The sequence below is a fragment of the Populus trichocarpa genome, chromosome 7, assembly GCF_000002775.5.
Source record: "Populus trichocarpa isolate Nisqually-1 chromosome 7, P.trichocarpa_v4.1, whole genome shotgun sequence".
Classification (NCBI taxonomy): domain Eukaryota; kingdom Viridiplantae; phylum Streptophyta; class Magnoliopsida; order Malpighiales; family Salicaceae; genus Populus; species Populus trichocarpa.
In genome coordinates this window covers 14,369,098-14,394,787 of record NC_037291.2, presented here as the reverse complement: position 1 = coordinate 14,394,787, position 25,690 = coordinate 14,369,098, and the positions used below count along the sequence as shown (strand labels likewise).

At 34.4% G+C, this 25,690-nt stretch overlaps 4 protein-coding genes, 1 long non-coding RNA gene and 1 pseudogene across 7 annotated transcripts; 4 read left to right on the top strand and 2 right to left on the bottom strand.

The window, feature by feature from the left end:
• Positions 1–4,222: 4,222 nt before the first annotated feature.
• Positions 4,223–6,742, bottom strand: LOC18100845 (uncharacterized; annotated as a pseudogene).
• A 108-nt stretch (positions 6,743–6,850) lies between these two features.
• Positions 6,851–9,549, top strand: LOC127905590 (uncharacterized). Its single transcript, XR_008059745.1, has 3 exons — positions 6,851–6,930; positions 7,946–8,590; positions 9,164–9,549. It is a non-coding gene; the product is annotated as an uncharacterized LOC127905590 (long non-coding RNA).
• A 1,615-nt stretch (positions 9,550–11,164) lies between these two features.
• Positions 11,165–13,521, top strand: LOC18100847 (protein FAR1-RELATED SEQUENCE 5). 2 transcript variants are annotated; one of them, XM_006380231.3, is made up of 3 exons: positions 11,165–11,384; positions 12,272–12,818; positions 12,961–13,521. In XM_006380231.3, exons 2-3 carry the CDS (start codon positions 12,276–12,278, stop codon positions 13,162–13,164), a joined length of 747 nt encoding a protein of 248 aa, XP_006380293.1. In that variant the 5' UTR covers positions 11,165–11,384; positions 12,272–12,275; the 3' UTR covers positions 13,165–13,521. The 2 variants fall into 2 exon arrangements, with proteins under 2 accessions (XP_006380293.1, XP_024460694.1); XM_024604926.2 differs by lacking the exon at positions 11,165–11,384 and adding an exon at positions 11,413–11,659.
• A 596-nt stretch (positions 13,522–14,117) lies between these two features.
• LOC7491756 (protein FAR1-RELATED SEQUENCE 5) lies at positions 14,118–16,769 on the top strand. Its single transcript, XM_002309768.4, has 3 exons — positions 14,118–14,437; positions 15,186–15,740; positions 16,249–16,769. The coding sequence occupies exons 2-3, from the start codon at positions 15,195–15,197 to the stop codon at positions 16,462–16,464; spliced, it is 762 nt and encodes a 253-aa protein (XP_002309804.2). The 5' UTR covers positions 14,118–14,437; positions 15,186–15,194; the 3' UTR covers positions 16,465–16,769.
• Positions 16,770–17,477: 708 nt separating this feature from the next.
• On the top strand, positions 17,478–20,778 carry LOC7491757 (protein FAR1-RELATED SEQUENCE 5). 2 transcript variants are annotated; one of them, XM_002309769.4, is made up of 3 exons: positions 17,478–17,803; positions 18,506–19,210; positions 20,333–20,778. In XM_002309769.4, exons 2-3 carry the CDS (start codon positions 18,650–18,652, stop codon positions 20,516–20,518), a joined length of 747 nt encoding a protein of 248 aa, XP_002309805.1. In that variant the 5' UTR covers positions 17,478–17,803; positions 18,506–18,649; the 3' UTR covers positions 20,519–20,778. The 2 variants fall into 2 exon arrangements, with proteins under 2 accessions (XP_002309805.1, XP_024461384.1); XM_024605616.2 differs by having other exon boundaries at positions 17,506–17,803; positions 18,546–19,210.
• Positions 20,779–21,259: 481 nt separating this feature from the next.
• LOC7491758 (calmodulin-like protein 3) lies at positions 21,260–22,566 on the bottom strand. Its single transcript, XM_002310396.4, has one exon. The coding sequence runs from the start codon at positions 22,388–22,390 to the stop codon at positions 21,749–21,751; it is 642 nt and encodes a 213-aa protein (XP_002310432.2). The 5' UTR covers positions 22,391–22,566; the 3' UTR covers positions 21,260–21,748.
• Between the last annotated feature and the right edge of the window lie 3,124 nt (positions 22,567–25,690).

The following is a 25,690-nucleotide window of genomic DNA, read 5'->3' as shown; positions in this document are numbered from 1 at the left end:
TTCTCTTTGATATATATTTTGAATCTCTTTTGTTGGAATCTCTCTTTCCTTAATAAATTTTTAGAAATTGGTCACACAAGGGTACAATTGAAAAAAAAAAAACAATTGATGACAAAGTGTGGAAAAAGACTTATGAGTTATTATGAATATTTTAGTGAAATGCTTAGGCCTTTCACCCATGTATATTTTGTATTGTAATTGTAATGTAACGAGACAATTGAAAGCTTCTTATTTTTGAAATTTCATCTTTATTTTGACAATTCAATAGCTAATTAAAATGAGACCAAGGTGAAGTCTTCTCTGCTGGGTTGATAATTACTTGGAGAAATTCTGTCTAAAATTCACCTTATCGAGAAATTTCGAAGGGGAAAGAACTTGGAACTTTGTTTTTTGGGACTAATTAAGGCCACCCTTTCGTATTTCAAGACTCCCAAGTCCTAATTTAATACATCAATCCCTGTATAAATCTTCCATGCGTACGTGAGTGCTTTCCTGCCTGCCGAAAACCAAAATCTTAATTCAAGACTTATTATCCCATCTCCTTCATGGGGATCATAGCTTCAGGCTTAAAGAAAGTAGGTGAAGCACTTGGATGGGTGGTAGACAGGTTTCTTGCGGCACTTGGATGGGTGAAAGACAAGATTGGAGCTTTTCTCAGCTTCCTTTTTTCTAAGTTCCGTACAGCAGGAAAAGAAAATCCAGGAAAGCGTGATGCTCCAGGTGATGCTGATACTGAAAAACTGCTTCGTAGCCTACTTGATCCTCTCTTGGAAGGAATGCATGCGGCTCCAGGTGATGCTGGTTTTTCTTCAGGCTTAAGGAAAGTTTGTGAAGCACTTGGATGGGTGGTAGACAATTTTCTTGCAGCACTTGGATGGGTGAAAGACAAGATTGGAGCTTTTCTCAGTTTCCTTTTTTCTAACTTTCGTACAGCAGGAAAAGAAAATCCAGGAAAGTGTGAGGCTGCAGGTGATCTTTTTCTTCGTTTCCCTTTTAACTCTGCCGGTTCCTCTTCAGGAAAAGAAGCTGGAAAAGAAAATCCAGGAAAGCGTGATGCTCCAGGTGATGCTGATATTGCTGAACAAATGCTTCGTAGCCTACTTGATCCTCTCCTCGCAATAACGTGTGGGGCTGCAGGTGACGCTGAACAACTGCTTCGTTACCTACTTAATCTTCTCTTCGCAGTGGTCTCTTCACAATTTGATGTTGAGGCTTTCCTAATTAAGTACTGACTTTGCCGTCCAAGAAGCTGAAATATAGCTTCTGTCTCAAGAATTTGGCTGAGGAGAATAATATAGGGAAGCTGCTACGTACGTTGGTTTTTCTTATTATGAAATAAATTTGTGGAATGCTCTCAGCTTAATGTTTTGCTCATCTCTTCAGTTAATCTTTAATATCTGAGTAAGTTTAATTATGCAAGAAAAATCCCAAATTCTGAACGTGAAAAAATCTCAAGCAACAACTAACGATTGAACTAAACCAATCTAGTTAATTAAAATTAAAATTAGTAAAATTTTAATTTAACCTAACTAGAAAAAAAATTAAAAAATAACGACGAAAATAAAATAAGTTCCAAAACAATAAACTTTTTAGTATACTATGTTTCCTATATTATTTTTCCTACATAATTGAAAAGCATGGAGAAAAAAACCCCTCTTAACTTAATTGGCATCATCTTCATTCTTTATAAAATCACTAACACAAAGTGATTTAATTAAATAAAAACCATTATCAATTTATTATTATTAAAAAAAAATAAGAACACCACCAAAACGATCTTGAGAATACATACATTTTTTATTCTAAGCTAAACTCGGAAATCTGAGTCACTAAATTGATATGACAAGTTTTTAAACAGTTTAATAATAATAATTTAATTAAAAAAAAATGAAATAAATATGTAACTTATGCAAGGGGATGGTTTTAGCGTTTAAGAGTACAATTAATGAAATATATATAATGAATTTTAACTCATGAGTTCATGTAACCAAAAAAACATAAGAGTTCATTAAATCATATATAAACATAACCTTAATTAATTACTAGTTCATTTATTGAATTTTAACTTCTTTATTAATTAAATATTTTTCACCTAATTAATTTGATTTATTTTTCCCTAGTAAAATGTTACAACAATTTGTGCATGATGATAGCCCAAATTCATTAGATGGAAGACATCGTCCCACCTTAAACTCTTGCACCTTTAGGAGTTTTGTTCTTTAAAAGGTGTCCATATGTAAGAGAGACAAAAAGCAGCCCTTCAAGCTATTTAGACTCTCGATTTCTTGCTGATATATATGGGATATTGATATCATCAGAGGGGCTAAATTGATTGAAAACAAAAGTTGGGTTTTGGCATGCACCATGCAAAACCCTTAGCCCTAAGATCTCAATTTCTTTGTTTCACAAGCACATTGTAGCCAAAAACAAAATACAAGAGGGAAAACAAGTACATATTTCACAAGTATATTGCTCATAGGCATCAATATTTCAAGGTCTTAAGAGGGAGAACAAGTACATATTTCACAAGAATATTGATCATAGGCATCAATATCTCAAGAGGGAAAAAGCAACCATTCAAAGTCTGGGAAAAAAATCCTTGACTGTATAAAAGAGCAAGTACCTTGGACGTGCAGCATCAGCATCATCTCTCTGACCTCTCTTCTGCCTCTGAATCCACGTTTAAATCTAATCAATACCTTTTTCTTCTTGTTTCATGTCTATTACCTTCCCAAACCTTGTAAAACCTGACCCCATATATTGTGTAGAAAGGTGAAGGAAGTGAGAGGATGGTCAAGGAAAACAACAAAAATCCTTTGCAGCTGAAGTCAATAAATCACATCTCGATTGTTTGTCGATCACTAGAGAAATCTCTTGATTTCTACCAAAACGTTCTTGGGTTCTTTCCTGTAAGGAGACCTAGCTCATTGAACTTTGATGGTGCATGGTACATACATTGTAGTATACGTTCTTGAGTTCTCTTTCTTTCTTGGTTTTAATTTGGCCTCCATATATACAGTATAGTACTGATCAAATCATTTCCTTTTCTTGATTTGATGTGCACTTACTCAGGTTGTTCAGCTGTTACGGCATTGGCATACATCTGTTGCAATCTGAAGACCCTGAAAGCATGCCCAAGATCACCAAGATTAATCCCAAGGACAACCACTTCTCTTTCCAAGTATCTCTCTGTAGCTCCCTCCCTCCCTCTGCACGTACATGAAATACATGCATAATTAATTTGGATTTAGAATTAAAGTGGATTGCATGCCTTCTCCAATCGGTGTTTTCCTTTCTTCGAACAGATGATTCGAGATATTTAATCAATATATATAGCGTTTAATTACTATCTCGGAAGAAAAAACAAAGAACATATTTATGCATTAATGATCTTTTACTAGGCTGAATTAAGATTTTTTTTCCCTTTTGGCTACAGTGTGAGAGCATGGCAATGGTGGAGAAGAAACTGGAGGAGATGGAGATAAAGTACGTAAAGACAAGAGTAGAGGAAGATGGAATGGAGGTTGATCAATTGTTTTTCCATGACCCAGATGGAATGATGATAGAAATTTGCAACTGCGATAACCTTCCTGTTATCCCACTAGCCCATGATGTTATGTTTTCTTGCTCATTTAATTACAAATTGTAAAATCTAAAATCAAATTGCAGAATCCTAGAATATCTCTGGGATATATTTATATATAACCTATTAAACTTATTAATTCATACATAAATATTTTATAACTTCAGCTCATTTATGGAATATATTAACTTCTTTATTAATCTATATATCTTATTTTGATTTTCACTTAATTAAATTTAGTTCACTCATGTGATATTAACTACTTAATTTATCTCATCTTAACTTTCATGTATAATTAAATAAGCTTTTTTAATATTAAAATATAGAGTTTGATATATATAATGTTATTATTAATTGCTTGGCTTGCGAAAATTATCTTTAAATAAAAAGATTTGAATCCTAGCAAACCAAAACAAAATATCAATGAATACAAGAGACTTGAACTAATTAATCAATCACGAGCAAGAGAAGAATCAAAATCATATTGTTGATAAGTGATGGTTAAATATTATTCTAGTTCATCGAATCTGAACTGCTTGTCTGAATCTATAGAAGCAGCCTGCTCGTCCTCTACCCGCTTCTTTCCAGCATTCATCCTCGTAACTATAATATTGAGAGAGGTAATTGTGAGGAAATAATTCAAGTCCACCTTCTGTCTCCGCCACCGGAGACTATAGACAGAATTAGGCGGAGAAGGTTGCGGATTTCTTCGGTGATGGCAGGAGATCTATCCAGGCAGCCTCGAGATAACGGTTGAGAAGCGCCGGAGGGTACGCCAGAGAGGGACATATGGAGCCCCATAAAAAAGGCAGTATAGTTGTAGCTCCAATGATGGCTCTCAGGCCTGCTGGCTAAATATGCTCTCATTCTTGATGAAACAATATTCTTCAGAAGCTGATACAGAAGATACAATAACAGGAGCCCTGGAGCCTAATTTAAGAGAAACAATTGGACCGTACTGCCGTGAGAGAATCTGTAATGACTTTTTGCAATGGTGGTTTCGACAGAAGCTGCTGTTACGTTGGAATACAAGTTTGATTGCAAGAAAAGTTGTGAGGAGGAAAGCAAGGTTTTCATCCTGTCGCATGCATGCCTAAGGCAAGCAAAATAATTAACACAATTTCTTTTTTAAATAAAGTGGTGAATTCTTTGGTGACTTGCATTTTGATTATTTCCGGAAACCCTAATATCGTATTTGATTAATTAGTGCTTATAGATAAAAAAAAAAAAAAACAGATATAAAAAAAAACAGAAACATTTCTAAATAAATTTTGAAGTGAATTAAACATGTTTCTCCTCTCTTCTCTCAGATTTTTTATTATTATTATTATCTTCTCCAGATAATAACTAGATGTTATATAAAAGCGTTGCGAGTTATAAATTTTTTATCATTAATTGAATTTCCTCATGCAATATTTGTCTATATATATATATGTAGCTTACGGATAAATAAGTTTTATGTATTTTCTTTTTACCAATCTAGCTTTAACATGTGGTATGTAAGGTTATGTAATCGAATTACTCAAGTACAAAAATCTTAATAAAATCAATAATAACAGGACTGTTTTATTTTATTTTATTTTAGTGAATGACTGATACCTGGGATTAAATTTTCCATAATTGGTCTATTTACGTATTATTATTGTTGTTCATTTATAACCTCTCAGACTGAGATATAAAATATAATTGCCAGTAAAATACCAGAAATTTTTCAACGATTTTTATAAATGCAGTTATCTGTTCTTGGTAAGTGGCACATAACCGCTTCTTATTTCTCAATTCAGCGGTTAGTTCTTGATTTTTCTTGTCTTTTGCATCCTACAAAGTAAGATAAAACACAACCCGGATCACGTCTGATATGCAGAAATCATCCTTGCACTCCTCAATGCATGAGAAATCTTCCTCCCAAGCACATATATATATATTGACTACGTCCCAGTTCATTAGTCTGGTTTCTTGAATAGCATGTGATATTGAGGGCCAAATAAAGAATAGAAAAGGCAAAAGTTTTCTTCAAGGATTTAAATATTTTCCTTAAGACCTTATTTTAATTTGCAGAGAATAAGGCTACAGAATCACGTATCAAAGACGTATCTAGATGGTAAAGCAAGGAAGCAGCAAGTCATGATTTAATGACAGAGTGAAAACTCACCATTGTTTGACGTGCTTCACGTGGAGCTACTATGAGTGGATGATTATGGCCCTTTACAAATTTCGTTACCACCCATTTTCCAGACTTATCAAACTTAACATGAACCATATTGCCTTGCAACCTTCTCTAGCACTCATGCGTGGCTTTCGAACATTTCCAAATTTCCCTCGAATGCTCACGCAATAACCCTCCTTATTACACCCAAGTCGCCTGGCAAGAATCCTCCCATCTCTTTCAGAACGACGACAAGACATTACTCGCATTACAAACCCTATCTGCCGAGCATATTCATAATAGAATACCTTCGCGGCATCTTCTGATTCAAACTCCATGCCCTTATGTGGTTCTACAACCGTATCTTTTCCAGCGTTTTCAACCATTTCTTTTCCAACAGAGCTCTCTACTATTTCAATTCCCTCATCTATATCCACTGCCACACAACAACACCATTCACCATTACCTTTTAAACACCTGTTCATCTATTAAAATTAAGCTCAAAAGTTGACGAGAACAAACCAAAAATAGCATAGCTCACTCTTCTCTGTAGCAGCTAAAACCAAGTTAAGAATAAACTAAACTTCTCACCAAACAAAACCCAACTTTTCATGTCAAGAACATAATTCAACAGTAAACAAAACAACAAACAACATTAACAACAACTGCTTCATTTACTATTGTTTCCTCTCTCTTTCACTTTCCTCTCATTTCTCAGAAACCAATCAGACCATATATCAAAACAACATCAAGAAGCCACAAAATTCAAACTTTCTCTTCTCAAATCAAAACCCGCTAACAAAATGAAAAAATAAATAAATAGATGGCAGCTTTATAGCATTAAGCAATAAAAGTGAACTATACCTTGCCATAAAATATCCAAACTTTTTGTATGATTGAATGAAAGATTAAATTAAAACAGACACAGATAGAGGAAGATTGTAACTTACTTGATGCAGCAAAGATCAGAGAGACCCAGAATTAAGAGAGGGCATTAGAAGGTAATTTTGAAGAGTTTTCATGCCACCAGACAACATAAATTTATTTTACGACATGTCATTCCTTTTCTTTTTATTTTATTTCGGAAAAGGAAAAAAATAAGACATTCTTAAAAAATAAAACTTAAATTATTATTATTATATCTTCCTAACAAACAAAGCAGCACACGGTAACAACAACAAAAACCCAGCTTAAAAATCAAGTATATCTATCTCTCTTTACACTTCTCTGTTTGGCCCTGGGAAAATTAAGCAAAGAAAGCCTTTTTCTCTTCTGTTTAGTACATAAAGCTATGAACTTTATATCTGTTGAGCTCCATTTAATTGCTAAGCCTGGTAAACTAGAGATTAAATTTGTGTTTTTTTTGGTCTTTTTGTGTGAATTAAACTTAAAGTTGTGAACTATGTGCTGTCGTTGATTATTTATTCTATATTTACTGTGAACCCAGTTGTGAAGATGCAAGTTTCTATTGTTTTGTTCTCTCTTTTCAGTGTCGTCAATTTGGATTGTGTAAGTTAATTTCTTTGTTCTTTAGTGCATTTCACATACAGTAATTCATCAGTAGCTTATATCGATATGGGAAGTAGCCCTTTCGTTGATCTTTTAGGCCATGTTCAGGGTTTCGTTTGTTGTCATAATATGAAAGATACAGGGAGATGAGATTGTGAAGTCAGGTGCCATTTTTTGGTGCAAACTGAATGTTTTGTAAGTCAACTACAAGTGCTAGATTTGGAGTAATTAAAATCGCCAATTCAGTATAGGATTTAACTTAGGCCAGCTGCAGCTGCATGTAGTCTTGGGTCCTAGCCGTGTGTGCGTGTGAATTATGCATGCGGTGATTTGGTGGCACACTGTGCATGATTCGCCTGAATGGCTAGAATTCTAGGCTGCATGAGCATAGCCCAGGATGTTCTAAAGGGTGGTTGGGACTTTATTGGAACCCCCACCCCACCTCCAAGTTCCTGCTTATTTGTGACTGGAATTGAGTATCAAATATGCTTCCATGAAGATTTAGAATGCTTGTGGTTAACATTTATATGCCTAAACAATTTGTTTTAGGTGATTATGAATATTGATTTATGGTATGCACATCTTGAGACTACCTGCCAGTTTGCTGCCTGTACTATCTCCTTTATGCAGTTGTTATAGTTTTCAGCTTATAGGTTTTCCTCTTGTGATGTTAAACATAAATTGTAACTGGTGACATTGACTTGCAGTGGAGATTGAGACCCTCGTGGAAGACAAAATTGTGACAACAGAAAGTATTGTGGGAGGTGAAACTGGTGTTTGTGAAGTCGACACAAGCCAAGAACCATATGAAGGTATGGTATTTGAATCGGAAAATGCTGCCAGAGTTTTCTATGATGAATATGCTAAACAGGAAGGATTTCTTACTCGTATTGTATCATCCCGTAAGTCTGAGCATGATGGAACAATTATATCTCGTCGACTTGCTTGTAATAAAGAAGGATTTAATCTCAGCAGCCAAAAGACAGGGCAAGTTAAAATTAGAAAAAGAGAAAGCAAACGGGAGGGTTGTATGGCAATGATATTGGTGAAGAGAGAAAAGCTAGGGAAATGGGTGGTGACAAAGTTTACGAGGGAGCATAATCATCCACTAGTAATATCATCAAAAAAAGTCGACTAACTATCTAGGTGGTGGTACAGTGGTAATAACTTGGGACCAAGAGGTTTGCTCCCTCTGTGGTCTCAGGTTCGAGCCATGTGGTTGCTCATATGATGATCACTGGAGGTTTATATGGTCATTAACTTCAGGGCCCGTGAAATTAGTCGAGATGCGCGCAAGCTGGCCCGGACACCCACGTTAAACTAAAAAAAAAAAAAAAGTTCGACCAACAACTGTAAGTTCCTTCAATTTTGTTAATGCAGTGTCGTCTGTGTTTCTTGCATACCTTGTGATGCACGCACCCTCACTACCCTTGTACATATTTGTACTTGTGGTGGCCAATAGAAATCGGCAGTGGTTGTCGTTAAACCTTGAAGCGTTGCCGAATAAACGCTATATATATTCTAAAGATTGGCGTAGTTATTGACTCTAAAATTGCTCTAAGGAGCTATGTTCATTTAGCTGACATCAAACCATGAATATATCAGAGGGTTTCATTTTTTGACCCCTTTTAAAAAAAATTCAGTTTAGCATGATTTTAATAAAGCTTACTGTAGAAAAGTTTGCACTTCCATCCCTGTTTATTGTAACAAGATGCTTCTAAACATCAAGTGCTGATACATTGTGTATCAGAGTAATGCTAAGCTATAAGTCCAATATACCTCTCATTTATTCTATGAAGTCCTAAATACCTCTCATTTATTCTTATACGCATTGTCTTATCAGCAATAGTTGTTCATGGATTGTATTGGTATTGCTGGTAGTTGTTACTATCTAAGTTCTAAACCAATTTTTGTTATCTTGTCAGGATGAAAAGGATGAGAGAATTCGAGAGCTATCCTCCCAGTTGCATCATACGAACCGACAGTTAGCAGCATGCCGAGAACAGCTGCAAACATTTTTGACTTACATTGAGGAACACACTATGTGCATGTTAAGAACACTCGAAGGTGTTGTTCAAAACATTAGAGAAGTTGAATCTGAAACCAGAAGCTGCTCCTAGGTTAGTCATAAGACCTGGCATTACGTTGTAAATCTTGTACAAATTTCAACTCTTGTTAGTAGGTGAAAGTTCATCAAAATTCCTTCCAGTTGTATAATCCTGTTGCAAATTGTTTCGAGGCCTTGTAATCATCTGCTTGACCTAATCTCAGTTTTGTAAGTAAACTAATGATATTTCATGTATGATATTTGGCTGCGTTGATCAAGTAGCAGAAGCCATATTACCGTAGATTACAGCTAGCTTTACTTGCAACCATGGATACCCTTTGCTCCCTTGCAGTCCCACACCAATTGTGAATGCCACAATCAAGGACTTGAAAGAGTACCAAGAAAACTTTGAGATTGGGGTTAAGGATGTTTTTACTTTTAGAACAATTAATTCACACAATTCTTGTGAAAATCCCAATTGCCTAACCATCACAAAATTCTCGTGAGAAGTTGATAGCAATATTTTTGTGAGTATTGCATTAATTTATGTTTATATCTTTAATGTATTATCTAATATCCTTTCCCTTCTTCCATGGTATTATCTTTATTTTATTTTTATTAGATAATAATTGAGTTATTGGAGGAAATTAATAGATTAATAATATGGATTGATTAATACTATAGTATTATTCAATGGAATTGTGCAAAATTAAGTGGATTTTTATACTATACTTTTGTTTTTTTGGTATTTCATATCTAATTTGCTAAAAAAAAAAACAAACACCAATCTTCTGATCTTAATCATATGATTAGGTCAAAAACATGGTGAAGATAAAATAATAAAGAAGTTTAACACAATCACATACTTGTAACCTACACAACCATCCAAAATAAACTTCTTTATTCAATTTGAAAGAGATTAATCACCTTCATTTTATTTTTTTTAATAATAGCAAAATTAGTTTTTATATCTTCATTAACTAAAGTATAATGCACTAAGCTCCTTTGCTATTTTTACTAGCAAAGGATTTTCTATATTAATATAGTTAATACTTTCTTAAATTAATTTTTTTTTCATTTCCTTGTTCTTTGCTACACTTTTGTGTTATTCCTTTAATCATATAACAAGATAGAAGTTTTTTTTACAACATTTTACAAAAATATATTAATTGAAAGTCTTTATATAAATTAAAATTTATTATTAAATAATATTACAAAATAAAATGAAGTGATAGATTTTTTTTTCAACAATGGGAATGACTTTGACTCATAAAAGCTTTACTAATAATTTTTTTTATAAAAGCTTAGGTATCGAAAATATAGTTACTAAATTTGACTTGTCTTAGCATATCAACTTAATAGTCCACCGATTTAGTGGTTGGTCGGGTTGGGTTTTTCTTTAAACCTTGTTGAAAATTGACTCGGTTAAATTTTAATGATTTAGCATATCAATTCGTGATTTAATCGAAACCCAACTAGGTTAACTCCGAGGTTTTTTTTTTTTACAAAAATGATATTGTTTTAATTTTATTCAAATTGATGTTGTTTAAATTTTTTTTTAAAAAAATAATATTATTTTAAAATAGATTTGAGTTAACTCGTTAACCTACCATTCGAGCTCGAAATGAAGTTGGTATTAAATTTTATACCATAAATATGATCTAAAGAGATGATATCTAAGTGAGCCAATATTAAAATATGCAAGCAAATAAAATATTATCTACCAAAAAATAAATATTTTTTTACAAAGAAAAGATAAATACAGCAACAAAATAAAATTACAAATAGCAACATTTCCGTTGCTGCAAGGGGACCAAGGACTAGTTCTTCCAAAAGACGACATGTCACATGCATTTTATAGAATTAGAAAACAAGAGTTCCCACTTTCCAACCAGCAGCTGTCAACTAGACTACATGTCGTTTCCTGAAACTGAACTTTCCTCTCTATTTCCTTCTGTGCCATGCTTCTTTCACCACAGCTTGAAACTGTTGACTGGCTTCCATATAAGAGAGGGAAGAGAAAATGAGCTGAGAAAGTCCTCTGACATACAACCAAAGGTTGGAGAGTTTTGGGTTGGGATTCTTTGATAAAACCAAAGGTTAGTGTTTTTCACACTCTCTCTCTCTGACATCCACTTGATAACTATACATACAATGACACGCGAAAGGTGTGATCTTTTTTAAATTTCTTGATGGGTTTTGTTTCTTGTCTTCCTTTTTTTGTTTGTTTATTGTGTTGAACTGTTGGAGATGGATTGAGGAAGTGGAAGAAGCTGAAATGCTTTTCAAATTCTTTTCTTTGAAATGGAGCTCATTTGACTGCGAAGATTTTGCTAATGCAATGAAGTTTGGTTCTTTTGGTGATCTAAACCTGGTAAATGAGAATGCCATGTTGTTAATCAAATTGAATTGAATATATGAAACTATGAAACCCCATGAGCTTAAAATTTAGGACCCTGGTCAAGATTTTGTAGACCCTAGTTCATCAACCAAGATTTTGGTCAAGATTTCTTTGAAATGGAGCTGAGCATTGCTTGTTTTCTGTTTCAACAATACTTGTTTTCTTTATGGGCTTCCTAGTCTATATACTTCTCTTTCGCTATCCTGACACTGTTGAGTCACCTTCTCGTGGTCTCCATGTGCTGTACTCTTCTTGTTTCTTGCCTGAATGGGAAATTTGATGATGATGCCTTCTTCTTTTTGTCCTTAGAATAGTAGTAGATGGCTGTGTCTCAATAGAGAATTTTATACATATAGATCCAACTGAAATCACCAAGGTCTAACCCACTTATTTATTGACTTGAGTAGTCTGAGCAGAGAAATATGCCATGCGAGTGTGCCTTGCATGATCGTCATGGTCAGGCATTGTTTTGCACGTGAAACTATGGGGGAAATCTAGACTTGGGGGTGCAGAAAAAACATTTAATATAATACCTGCTTTTGCTTCTTCAATGCTTTCGGGTTTTGACATCTAAATTTTTGACAGGTTCATGATGGCAAGCACCTCTGGTGAACAATTTAATTCTAACAGAAATTATAGATGTTGGCTGGCTGAAACTTTTGATGACCAAGAAACAGCAGATGATGAATTAGCTGGTAATCTTGATGGAAATGATAACATAATTCAGCAATCTATTCAAGATTTTCCAGTAAGTTTGGAGCCATTTGAACCATTTATCGGAATGGAGTTTGAATCAGCAGAGGATGCTAGGGAATTTTATGAGTTGTATGGCAGACGAATGGGCTTTACCATACGTAACAATCGTACACGTAGGTCACTCAAAGATAACTCAATAATTGGTCGAGAGTTTGTTTGCTCAAAAGAAGGCTTTCGTGGAGGAAAGAGTCCAAAGGGAGAAAACAGAGTTTTTCAATCACGGCCAATCACAAGGGAGGGATGCAATGCAATGTTGAGGATAGCTGCAAAGGATGGAGGAAAATGGGTTATTTATGGTTTCATAAAAGAACACAATCATGATCTTAATCCTAGTAAAATACCACCTCGCCGCTCACACAGGATTGCATTTAGTGAGGTATGTTTCAGGATTAGTTTTGTATGGTATGGTTGTTATCACGCGCATTTCAATTTTAGATCTTCATTAATTTAACTGTTCCTGTCATCTCTTCCAAAAGCTTGTATTTGCATGACATGAAATAACTGTTCTCTTCTTGCAGGATGAGAAAGATCTCAAAATCCGAGAGCTATCCACCGAGCTGCATCGAGAGAAAAAGAAATCTGCTGCTTATCAAAAGCAGCTACAGATGGTTTTAACATATATCGAGGAGCACACACAACGTTTATCACTTAAGGCTGAAGTTGTGGCTAACAAAGTGAAAGAACTTGAGTCTGAAGAGCCAGAAGATCCAGATTCTGACTAAGAGTATAGCTGAAGATTTTCTGTTAGCATCTGTAGTCAACTAATTCTGGTTTTGCTTGACAAAATACAAACGGATAAACTCATTTTAGAACTTTGCATTCACAAAGATAACTGTTGCTACGTGCAAGATTCTCCATCCCATCTGAACTTTGTAACCGAAATATAAGTTGACAACTGCAAGGTTCGATAGGATTCGTAAAGAAAGGCTGGTTTTAGGAACTGCTGTATTGAGATTACAAGCTCAACATGACAAATTTGTAACAGCTTTGAATGATTTAGGGGAACCGTGTATAAATTCTAAGCAGATCACTGAACCAGAAGTCAAAATTCAACTTTGGACTGTGAGTTTCCATTGCAATCATCGCGTCCAAGATGTGATTCTGATTATGATATATGAGCAGGAGAATTTAAGCAAATGTTTCTCTCTCCAGGGAGATTTAACCAAGTGTTTTACCTTGTCAGAACTGTATAACACCTGACACTGTTAATTTTAGGTCAGTGGAAAAGGGGAAGAAATTTTAAAATCCAAATATGCTAAGAATCTTGTCATATGAAATCCAGAACAAATTAACCTATTAATGGTCATACATTTTCAATATGCTTCACCAAGAAGTTTCAAGTCATTTGGTTTCAAATTGAAGTCAAGTCCTCCCCTTTAAAATGCAGAACTTAGTAGGAGTAGGCTGATAGGGAAAGCAGAATTAACCAAACCCTTGAGATTCAGCTTGGGATAATTGTCTTGGTTTCAAACTTTTCCTTAAATGCACCAATTGTACACGGAAGGTTTTACTCCCGGTTATAAAACTTGTATGGTTAACCGATGACTTGCTGACTAGGGCTAAGTTGATGGGAAAACTGAGTTTTTTTTCTCTTCAAAACAACCTTATTTTCGAGTTATCTTTTAAAAAAAACCTGGATTAATCCAGGTTAAACTCTGTAATCGACAACCCAGGTCTTGAGCCAGGTTGTTGCTCGAGTGGGGTATTACAAGTAAAGTCTTACTGCCTATAATATCTTAGCCGACTGGGCTTTACCTAAAAAAACACACATGGACATTCCCCACATCAGCCCTTTTTCTTGGTGCTTTGTCCCACCAACTTCACTTCACTTTCATCTCAGCCTGTCAGCCAGCAACATCTCTCCTCGCTTTCAAATCAAAAACTCTAAAAACCAACTAAAACCCTTTACTTTACCGGAATCCAGTCTTCAAATCTAGGGCTTCCACTTCTATTTCCAATCCCAAAAATATTGCTATGTAACGCTTCATTTCACCGGTGAGTTCATCAAAATTTCTTCTTTTTCACTCTTTTGTTTCCTTCCCTTCAGTGCATATCATTATCATTTCTTTTGTGATCTCTTAGTCTAATTTTGTTTGAATTTGATTATGTTATCACTGCTAATGCTGTTTATATTAGTCTAGGAAAAATTCAATGAAGAAATATACTTTCTTGGCTGTATGTTATGTGGTATTGTTGGCTGTCTAACATGATTGCCTCTATCTGTTAAATTCATTAGAAAGAAAGAAAGAAAGTTATATTACTTAATACTTCTTGAAAGATAAAGATGTTGATGTAATAAGGTGATTTGGTAAATGTTATATTGGGCTTGTGTTTACTTTCCAGTTGTAGCTTCTTTTTTCCTTCCTTTTTTTTGGATAATTTTGTTCAATGGTGAAGGAAATTTATGGAAGATTAAGTTTTTTTTGTCAAACCATGTTCTTGAAGGCATTGACACAATGCCATTCTGGGGGCAAATAATGTTACAAGGGGCTCCATTTTGTTGTTGTTGTTGAATTCTGAAGCTTCTTTTACAGTAAAAAAGACTTAATTGTTAAGAGGAACATGTCTCTATTTGGATTTTCTGGGGGCTGTATTTCAAATTCTTATTTTGACTTGATTTCCTATCTTTAGTGAGTTTTTTTATCGGATCTGTTTTTTAATTGTGATCCTTCTTTTCCTTCTCTTTTCCTTGTTGGAGTGTCTTGATGATGCAGTGAAACTAATTTTGAAGTTTTTTCTGTAGGAGTATATAATGGATAAACAATCTGTTCATGGGTTTGATTCCAATGACAGTGACCTGGATTTGCATGGTGAAGCCTATGAATGTGGAAGGATAGAAGATGAGCTTCAAAATAACTTGGATTTCTGTGTAGATGAAGATGACAAGACATCTGTACAATGTATTGAACTAGCTGTAAACACTGAAGGTTTAGAACCATGTGAAGGTATGGAGTTCAACTCAAGAGATGAGGCCAGAGAATTTTACATTTCCTATGGCAGATGCACTGGTTTTACTGTACGTATACACCATAATCGACGCTCTCGGGTTAACAATCAGGTTATTGGTCAAGATTTTGTTTGTTCCAAAGAAGGATTTCGAGCCAAAAAGTATGTACATAGGAAAGACAGAATTCTTCCCCCACCACCAATCACTCGGGAGGGCTGTGGAGCAATGATAAGGTTAGCCTTGAAAGGAGGAAAGTGGGTTGTCACCAAATTTGTCAAGGAGCACACTCATAAACTAATGAGTCCCAGTAAAGTTCCATGGCGAGGATCTGGGAAGCAATTAATCAGTGAGGTATGTTTGAGGTTTAAAATGGCTTTCTAAAAGTTCACACATTAATTCACTGGATGAACTGATCCTTCTTTTTAATTAGCGTTGTGGGATTATCACTAGACAATGATTGCTGGGACTGTTAAACCAGATCCTGCCAAGCTTTAACCACTAGTTCCTATATGCACTACACTGACAGCCTAGCAGCATGAATGTCTTGTTAATGGTCTACTTGATATGGATCTGAATATTTTGTACTTATTTACTACCATAAACTTGACTTTTCCCCAAGTAATAAAGTTGGCCGTAGTTGGTCACTGCATTATAGGGAAGGAGCCGGGAAGCTCAACTTTCCCGCTAGATGCCTTATGAACATCGCCGTAGCCATAAGCAGAGAATATTGACCATATAATCTAGATTGAGTGCTGTAAATACGGTACCTGCATTGTTCACAGTTTCCCTTCTATTTCATGCTCTAAATCAATTGTCATGAAGTTATTGTGATTTCCTTAATATTCAATTTTTTTTGCAGGATGAGAAGGATAAAAGAATCCGTGAACTATCACTCGAGTTGTATAATGAGAGACAAAAATGTAAACGAAGGTGTGCTGTATATGAAGAACAGTTAAATATGATTCTACAAGATTTGGAAAAACACACAGAACATGTCTCTAAGAAAGTTGATGATGTTGTCAAGAGCATTAGAGAAATTGAGGAGGAACATTCAGATGACTCCAACAGCGAATGAAGTCATTCATGATTTAACCTCTCATTTCCTGTGTTTACGAGGATGGATGAATTTTAGGAGTCAAATGCCAACTTATCACATAAGCAGTTTGTTTGAATATCAATGGCTGCTCTCTCGATTTAGCTTGGTGTAACATATTGCCATTGTTTTCTTTTTTCTTTTTTCTCATTAAGTTTATGCAATTGTTGTTTGAATATCAGATTCAAAATTTTAGTTTCTTTGATAAATATGTCAGGGACATTGTGTAATTTTCCTTTTGGAGGTTAATTGCTGGCTTAGCAATAAGATTGGAGAATTTTTTGACATGATATTACTCATTGATCTGTTATTTTTCAAAGTGTGATAATGTTATTGCTCTTTTGCAGTTAAACCAGGCTAGGCTCAGCGGTCTGACATGAAAAACCTAGGATATAGAGCAAGCTCCAAGTTATGTTTATATTTCTAGTTGAATTGAACAAGATATTAACCACTATAAAATCGATTCGGTCAAATTAGTCAAGTCAACATAGTTTTTTAAAAAATATATTAAAAAAAAAACAAAAATATCCTTTTGTTCTACCCCAAGAAGCACCAGAGCTAGGATATATATACGTTGGAGGGGGTAACACAAAAAGGTCTAGGAGTTAACATGAAGATAAGTTAAGATAAACAAGGATCAAAGAAAAAATAAGTCATTTCCAACATCAAATCATCAAATAATAATTTTATTTAAAAAAAAAAAGAGCATCAAATAACAATATCATAGATTTTGACTTATTTATAACAATTTATATAGCATAAGTTGGTTGCAACATTTTTTCTGGAATAATAGAAACTCACAAAAAAAAAAAAAACCAAAGAGATTATTATTTTCAGTCCTTCAAAGAGTTTTAAGAAAAAAAAATTTACTATACCATTGTTTTTTTAATTTCTAATTTTAAAGTTTTAATTTGGTAGCAATAAAAAAAAAAGAGGTTATATTTGTGATGTCGAAAAGAAAGACCTCTCTCCTCTCCACGGCTTCAAGTCGTTGGTGACTTGACTTCATCCACTTTTAAGGGGGGGGGGGGGGGGAAATAATTCCAAAACAAATATTGGATTGCGAGAAATGAGTGAATATGCTTCGATTTTCTTAACAAAGTCACCAGAAAAGTGATCACTTCAACTCATTGAACCAATCCCAAGCAAAAAAATAAATTAATTAAATCACCATGTGCTTCTCTGTCCCTGATTACTGACCGTTAGATTTAATTATCCTCGAAATCCACAGTTGATCTCTCTTTCTAGTTTCTAACAAGACACAGAGCCCAGTGAACTTAACTTGTCTCAAAGTCTTGCAAGAGAAACAGGTGTTAGAAAAGTAAGCTCCTTTTCACTTAAACTTTTCATTTTATTTTTATTAATAATCTCTGTCTATGCATATTGCTTTTAATGTTTTATATTGTGAAATGGGTTTGCTTTAAATTGTCGAGAAAGCGAAGAATTGATGTCAAACTTGGTGTAAAAGGAATGAAGATGAAGCAAAATGTTTGACTTTTATAGTCTTCGTAGGATAAGTTCTTTTTTTATTATGTTTTAGATTGTTCGGTTGCTGAGAAAGTGAGGGAAAGAGTTTGGAAAAGAAAGTTTCATGTGTAGTGTTAGTTATGTGGTATGGTGATATGCTTGATTTTTAAGAAAATGGGAAAACTTTGTGTCAGCTCTTACTAATGATTCTTGAAAGGAAAAGACTTTCCTTTCTTTGATTCAAAATTTTTTACTTGGAAAAGAAAGTTGTAAATGAGTCCACTGATTTATTTGTTTGGTTGTTTAGGAAAAGTGAGATTGGAATAGTTTTCTATCAATGTTTTGTTGTTTTGTTTTGGCTTCGTTTGAGAATGAGAGTATTACCTAGCTATTGTGGAAGAACTGAGAGCGTCGTTTTGAAGTTCCTAGTTCATTTGCTTTTAATATTCAAAATGAAAATGGGTTGCCTGAAAATGTGTTACTTGAAGTGCCTGCCGATGTAACTGAAAAATATGAATACTTAAGTCTTCTGTGTTCTTGTGAATGTGTTTGTCAGCCTGAAATCTTATTGTGCTGGCTTTGTCACTGCAATGAAGCGATCAATATGCATAGCACCTGAATCAATATCTCGAGGCCAGGAGTAGCACTGGATCTCATTTCATTAGGGATCATTGGATAGAATTCTCATGCGGGGAACATAATGACTAGCACTACTGATGGGCGCAGTTTTCTGGATATTGATGAAGGTTCAGATGAGGAAATGTTTGAAAGTTTTGGTGAACATGAAGCTTCACAAGATGGGTTGTTGCAGCAATGCATTTCACAGCGTGTTGTGGATAATGGCATGATTTTGACAGAATCATCTATGGAAAATTTAAGTGTGGATGGTTTAGAACCGTATACTGGGATGACTTTTCCATCTTTAGATGATGCAAGAGATTTCTATTATGAATATGCCAAGCGAACAGGTTTCACCATTCGAACAAATCGGATCAGACATTCACTAAAGAGCATGGCAGTTATAGGACGTGACTTTGTTTGTTCAAGAGAAGGCTTTCGTGCTGCAAAGCACTCGCTGAGAAAAGACAGAGTTCTTCCTCCACGTCCAGTTACAAGAGAAGGTTGCAAAGCCATGATAAGACTGGCAGCAAGGGATGGAGGGAAATGGGTAGTTACCAAATTTGTGCAAGAGCACAATCACAAGCTAATGACTCACTGTAAATTTCTTGGAGAATTGCCAACTATAAATATACTTAGCGAGGTATGTCTGAGATATCACTTGCAATTTACATTGCTGTTATTATAGATCAAAGTAGCAATTGTTAGAAATTAGAATATCCTTAATTAGGCTATCGACCCATGTCTTGATGTTCAACATTACAGACTTTTAAGGTGTCTAAATTTGACTTTCATTTTTAACAGCCTTTATATGCGCACTCATCATTGTTACTCAGGTTCCTTTGAAAATTCTCTTAGCAAAATTTCTAATATCACACCCTCCACCAGCACTGTTTGCTTACAATACCATGGATTTGTGGATGTTTGAATCTGTCATTGGATTTCTCAATCGGAATATTTGTTCCTGAAACCTCATCTCTCTCTTGTCAGTACCCTGAATCAAATCCAAACATGTCTTCTCTAGTTAAATCCATAAATTGATGCATCTTTAAAATTTCATAATTATGATCTGAAAGTAATTGCATCGGTAAGCCATCCATACTTGGATGGGAAAATGAATACATTATTGTGACACTTCTGTTCCATGGCAATTGCTGGATTTGTTGTTTTTGTAACCCATACACTCAAGTCCTGAGATGTTCTTGGTCACATTTTGCCATGTTTTCAGCTATTCTGTGTCCGTTGCATACTCAAGTTAGGATAACAGCTAAGGTACTAACATTGCATTGTTGAAAAACCAGTTGCCTGCCTTCGGAAACATATAGTTTAAAATCCATGCCTTTTGCCGAGTTGGTGGGGGTAGAGTGGTACTTCTCTGCTTTGCAAATGGCAGGTCTATGATTTGAACCCAAGTCAAAGGTAGGGAGGATGCCTACCCTATTGATGAAACTTAAAGATATGTTGCAAGGAAAGTGCGTTAAACCTACTGAAACGATACATATAGCACAATTCCTCATCTTGAAGGCTCCAAGAATGAACAATGTGACATTGTAGCATGCCATACAGGAAATGATAGCTTGTGTCATTTTGAAGTAAAACCAAAGGAAAAGGCTAAACCCTCGTGCATAGGCTGTGAAATATCTTTGATTGTGAAATTGTATTTATGATGAGATTCCATTACTGGATTCTTCCAACATTTCTAATACTTCCAAGATCTTCCTTCTTTTCATTCGCCCAACCTTGATATGCTCAACCATGTTTGCAGGAGGAAAAGGATAAGAAGATCCAGGACTTGTATGGCGAGCTTCAGCGCGAAAGAGAACGATCTGCAGCATTCCAACAACAGCTATGCATGATTCTCAAAGATCTCAAGGAACATGAGGAATTCGTGTCTTTAAGAGTTGAAGATATAATTAAGACTTTGAAAGAAATTGAACTAGGTGTTTTATAGTTTTGAACGTGGATAAACTGCAATTTTTCAACGGATGCCAAACTAGAACATCGAGCTCACTTCTCTGGATTTCCACTCAAGGCTGAATATCAGTACCATACTACCACTGACATGAAACTTTTCTAGAGAGCACTGAATAGAATGTATATAAGCATTAATTTCTTTGGTGTATATGCAATGACTGTAGTTCATAATCTAAGTGGAGAATGTGATGTCTTATCTTCTTCATTTTGGAAATGACATTCTGAGCTTTCCTCTGATCTGACATGCAACAGCTAGTGGACTTGCAAGGGAACCAGATGCTTCATCTTTCCTTACTCAGATTTGAAATTTTCTTTGCAAGACCAGTTAATTTGTTCTTGGATTTTGTTACAACTTTCAAACATGAAACATGCTTTTCTTTTCCATTTGCCAGTTGTGGCCTTTTGGGCACAAAGTGTAATTCCAAACACGCCGAGACATTACCATAATTTTAGTAGTTGTTGAACAGTTTCTTTGGGTTTTATGTTGCTTTTCACCTGATTTTAGGAAAGTCGATGTTTAGTTGGTTTCTTTGACTGCAGTGGCAAATATAGCTCGTCATTTTTGGGGTTTGCCATTAAAGATCTTTGACTCAGACAACATCTAATTTTCAGGTAACCAAATTGGAAGCAAACCTACAGCGCATTTACTCATTTTACTGCAAATAATCCTCAAGATGAGCAATTGTCTGCAGAGGAAACTTAACTCAAGTTGAAGATGTGCTGCAAAGCTCGTTGATTATCAGAAGAGAAAAAAATATAAGTTTTTTTTGGAGAAACTCTACATGAAAATTCTAGTTTGCAACAGTCAAATAGCAGTGAGCTACAAAAATAACACAACATAAAACAATGATACGAAGAACAAAGGAAGCCCCCAGCAAGCCAATCGGAAAAAAATTGAAGAACTTAAAGCCCAATACAAATTACCCACTCTAGAGTTCCGAACCCCCCCATCAGGCAACCTCCTACCCCCGAGTTGATAACCAGTGACTCCGGTGATTTTGCTTTGCCTGCCGCTGACACGTGTCAACGATCGACTGACTGTAACCATGGCATAACTGGATCAACACGGTACACGCGTACAATTGATTCAACCAATGGCAAGCATAAACACTTGGCAAAGCTGATCCTGTGTGATGATCCCCGCTGTTTCTTGATGTCCAAAATATTTACACTTCATAATAAAGATTAGTGGACTTCGAGCATATGATTAACCCACAGCACTAAAACCACCACCCTTCATCATCTTCTTAAACTCCCTGTAATCCACCATTCCATCACCATCAACATCCACCTTCATTATCATCCTCTTACAATCCTCAAAAGTCCTCCCTTGTTTAAGACCAAGTGAGGCTAAAACAGACCTCAACTCATCAACAGTAATAAAACCATCACCATTTTGATCAAAAACATTAAAAGCCTCCCTCATGTCCTCCTCCTCATCTTTCTCATCCATGAGTGACTGATACAATTCACCAAACTCATCAATATCCACACAACCATCACCATTGACATCAATCTTTTCAATCATTTGAGTCAGCTCTTTATCAGGGATAAAGATACCAATATTCTCTAAGGAATCATTCAACTCCTTCTGCGTGATCCTCCCATCTCCATTCCTGTCAAACATCTGAAAAACTCTCTTCAACTCAGCTTGGTCCATTCTTTTCAAAACAAAATTAGATGATGATGGCAACAAAGAAGAGGGTTTCTTGGTGTTGGTAATGGCTTGGTGGGGATGGTGGTACCAAGAAGTGGGGAGGAGAAACCTAAGTTTCTTGGGGACCAAGGAGAGGAGGAAAGAGTTAAGAAGATTATAAAGAAGGAAAATCCTAAGCAAAATAGTTCGCATTGAAAGCAAGAGTGTAGAGAAAATGTTTGGTGGGAGATGTTTTGCCTTGGTTTTACTGCCTGACAAGATATACACGAGACTAAATTCGAGTCCTTATATAAAGGAGATCAGGGCATAAATTGTTGAACTCATGAGAGTATTTTTTTTATAAAAAAAAGAAGTTAGGTCACTTTAGAGCTGGCCTCTCTTCTTGATCATGCTATACGCGTATTAACTAATTATATAGAATAATTAACCTTTTGTCAAAGACGCGTTGCCATTATTATTGCTGTTCTTGTAGGTTTGTGTCTCTTGGTAGAATAGTACTAATCTATTGGAAAATCTTTTGCTTGCTTGCTTGCTTGTACAATGACAGCAATCAAGATTTTTTATTATTTTTATTAATTTTGGTTATGAAAATCATCCATCAGAGTTCACCCTTAACTCTTTTCTAAATATCTAAATTCTTGCTTTTCAAATACTTTTTAATTTTATCAAAGAACTATTAGTCTAGCGGTTAAGGTATTATTATATTTTTATAAGGATGAAAACACAAGTTCGATCCCTAGAAAACATACTTATTAGAAAGGACAGCCACGAACCTGAACAAGACTAGTCTTACTCTTTAAAAAGATGTGAGGATATCTGGGTAAAAAAAAAAACTTTTTAATTTTATTTATAACAAGTAAAATTAGAAATTTTTACAAGACAAGAAAGGTATTTTAGATTTCTTTAAAAAAGAAAAGTGAATCATAATGTATAATTAACAAAGGGATTAAGTTATAAATAAATAAAAATGCAAGCAATTAATATGGAATTTATTAAACCAAAAATATTAACTAGTTATTTGGCTAAAAATAGAGGAACTCTTAGTTTACTCAAAATAATTTCTCTAGTGAGAATATATCATATTTGTTTGACTCGATTTACAGCTTAAATTAATAATTTCTGGATTAATACACAAATTATCAGATTAATCCAGCAAAAATAATATTCAAAGTAGCTTGAAATAAAACTCGGTTAAAAACAGATTTTGAATTACTAGATCATAACTTGCATCGAAGAGGGTTAATTTATACTTTATTTTTCTTTATTTAAAAGTTCGTTGAAAAATATGACCGTTGATGACGGATCTAAAAATTAAAGAGAAGGGAACGTTAAAAAAAAGGGAGAGACGTTTAAGAAAGGAACGCGCCAACGGACAAGGTAGCTGTAATAGTGACCGTTAGATACTGTAATAAATAAACGGCTATTAACGCGTGATTGGTGGGGGTGGTGACACCTGGCAACATTAAGGAGCGAGGCCGGTTTTGCCCAGTTTATCGAGTTTGGCCTTGTGATTTGGACTTGGACGGTCTTGAAAGAGACAATTAATCTTCTTGTAAAAACTACTTGATGAAATTAGGACATTATTTAAATCGTTTGGACAAGCGATGCTATGTCAAGGATAATTGCGATTACACGTGACTGTCGATCGTAATTATTTATATAAATTAATACTATAAAATCGTATCATTCATGCGTTCATAATTCGCGTGCAATTTATTTATTCATGACTTTTCCCGATAAATTCTCCAATATATTAGTGAGTAATATGTTATGATTAGAGACTATGTTTCTCGAGTGACTATTTTGCAAAATTAGAAGAATTTTTTATTATTATTATTAACATGGATGTCTGGATCAGTTTACGCGCACCTCGACTAATCCCACAAATTCTAAAGTTAACGATCATGTAAACCTTTAGTGACCATCATTTTAACAATTATATGGCTCAAACTTGAGATCATAAAGGGAGCAAACTCTTTGATCCCAAGTTTTTACCACTAAACCACCTACTAGATGGTTAAATTACGAGAATTTTTAATACAAGAAGAAATGGAAAACCAAACTTAATCACACTTTATGAAAGAAGATTAATTTAGCCATCTCTTATATAAAATGAAGTAAAAAAAATAAGAATTGAAGTTGAGTATAACGTCTTAGTCATTGAGAAATGATTTGTAGATTTGAGTGGAGTCTGCAACTTGACGTTCTTGGTGAAAGTAACCTCTCTTAATATTAGTGTATTAGTGTCATTTGTGGTAAAAGATATTTTTTAAAAATAAATTAAAATAATTTTTTATTTTAATTTTTAAAATTTATTTTTGATATCAATATATCAAAACAATTTAAAAATAAATAAAAAACAATCTCAATTTTTTTAAAAAAACAACGTTTTCAATACAATAACAAACATGTCATGGAACAGACCATTAAACATTTTCTTCTTGGAATATATATATGTATATAGTGATTCCTTTATGTGGGACAAGGATGCTAAACTATCTCAAATTGCAAGTTGTATAATATTGAACTCCTATTTCTTTCTCATAACAAAGAGATAAAAATGGCATATAAAAAAATATTTTTTTTTAATGACAAAACCTTCCTCTAAAATTGTCTGAAAAACTAATTTATTTTATGTTTGCATTTTGATTTCTACAATTAAATATATTTTTGTCTATTTTATATTTGATTTTTGCTCTAAAATTATTTACTTTGATCATGTTTCATGCCAATGGATCATGTGGCTTGAGAATCTTAACCATCAAAATTCAAACTAGTCCCACTTTCAAGTTTCAACAACGTGTTCTATTATCTAAGTATTTTCTGGATTTAAATGATTTAGGAGAATATTGGTTAGAAACATTTCAAGAATAATAATTTGTGGGGAAAATCTAGAACGCGCTCTTAATTAAGGCATAACTTGTTAATCAAGTATTAGATTTTTTTTTTTTTTTAAAAAAAAAAACACCATTGCTTGTTTATGAATTATCGGTTTTGGATCTCGTAAAATTAAAAAAAAAAAAAAAAAAAACTCTTAACATCTCAACCCACTCTACCAAAGTTTGGTTTAGAATAACCCATCATACCTAATACAAGATTAGGTATGCCATTATATGTGATGGCAACACATGTCACAAGACCATCATCATTTTAGGTCTAATTCCTTGCCAAATCCTCCTTGTGGGACATGAGCCACCGCGGCTCGACAGCTTACAAGGCAGATTAGCATCACCATTATTGAAATTTTAATTAATAAGATCATAAAATAATTAATTGAAAACAAAACATAATGATGGTCATAAATAATTGAAAACAAAACATAATGATGATCATAAAATAATTAATTGAAAACAAAATAATTTTAATTAAGTGAACTTCATTGTTTTATTAATTAATATTTGAATATCTTAGACGGCAGGGATTTCTTTTTTCTCGCTTTCAAGAGTAGTAGCACTCGCATGTCCAAGGACACCAACAATTTTATTATTCGGG

Bases quoted from the DNA above. Each gene is read 5' to 3' on its own strand.
- LOC18100847 (XM_006380231.3), top strand. From the start codon at position 12,276: ATGATGGCAAGCACCTCTGGTGAACAATTTAATTCTAACAGAAATTAT. The intron at 12,819-12,960 runs GTATGTTTCAGG...CTCTTCTTGCAG, and splicing joins ACAGGATTGCATTTAGTGAG to GATGAGAAAGATCTCAAAAT.
- LOC7491756 (XM_002309768.4), top strand. From the start codon at position 15,195: ATGGATAAACAATCTGTTCATGGGTTTGATTCCAATGACAGTGACCTG. The intron at 15,741-16,248 runs GTATGTTTGAGG...TTTTTTTTGCAG, and splicing joins GGAAGCAATTAATCAGTGAG to GATGAGAAGGATAAAAGAAT.
- LOC7491757 (XM_002309769.4), top strand. From the start codon at position 18,650: ATGACTAGCACTACTGATGGGCGCAGTTTTCTGGATATTGATGAAGGT. The intron at 19,211-20,332 runs GTATGTCTGAGA...CCATGTTTGCAG, and splicing joins CTATAAATATACTTAGCGAG to GAGGAAAAGGATAAGAAGAT.
- LOC7491758 (XM_002310396.4), bottom strand. From the start codon at position 22,390: ATGCGAACTATTTTGCTTAGGATTTTCCTTCTTTATAATCTTCTTAAC.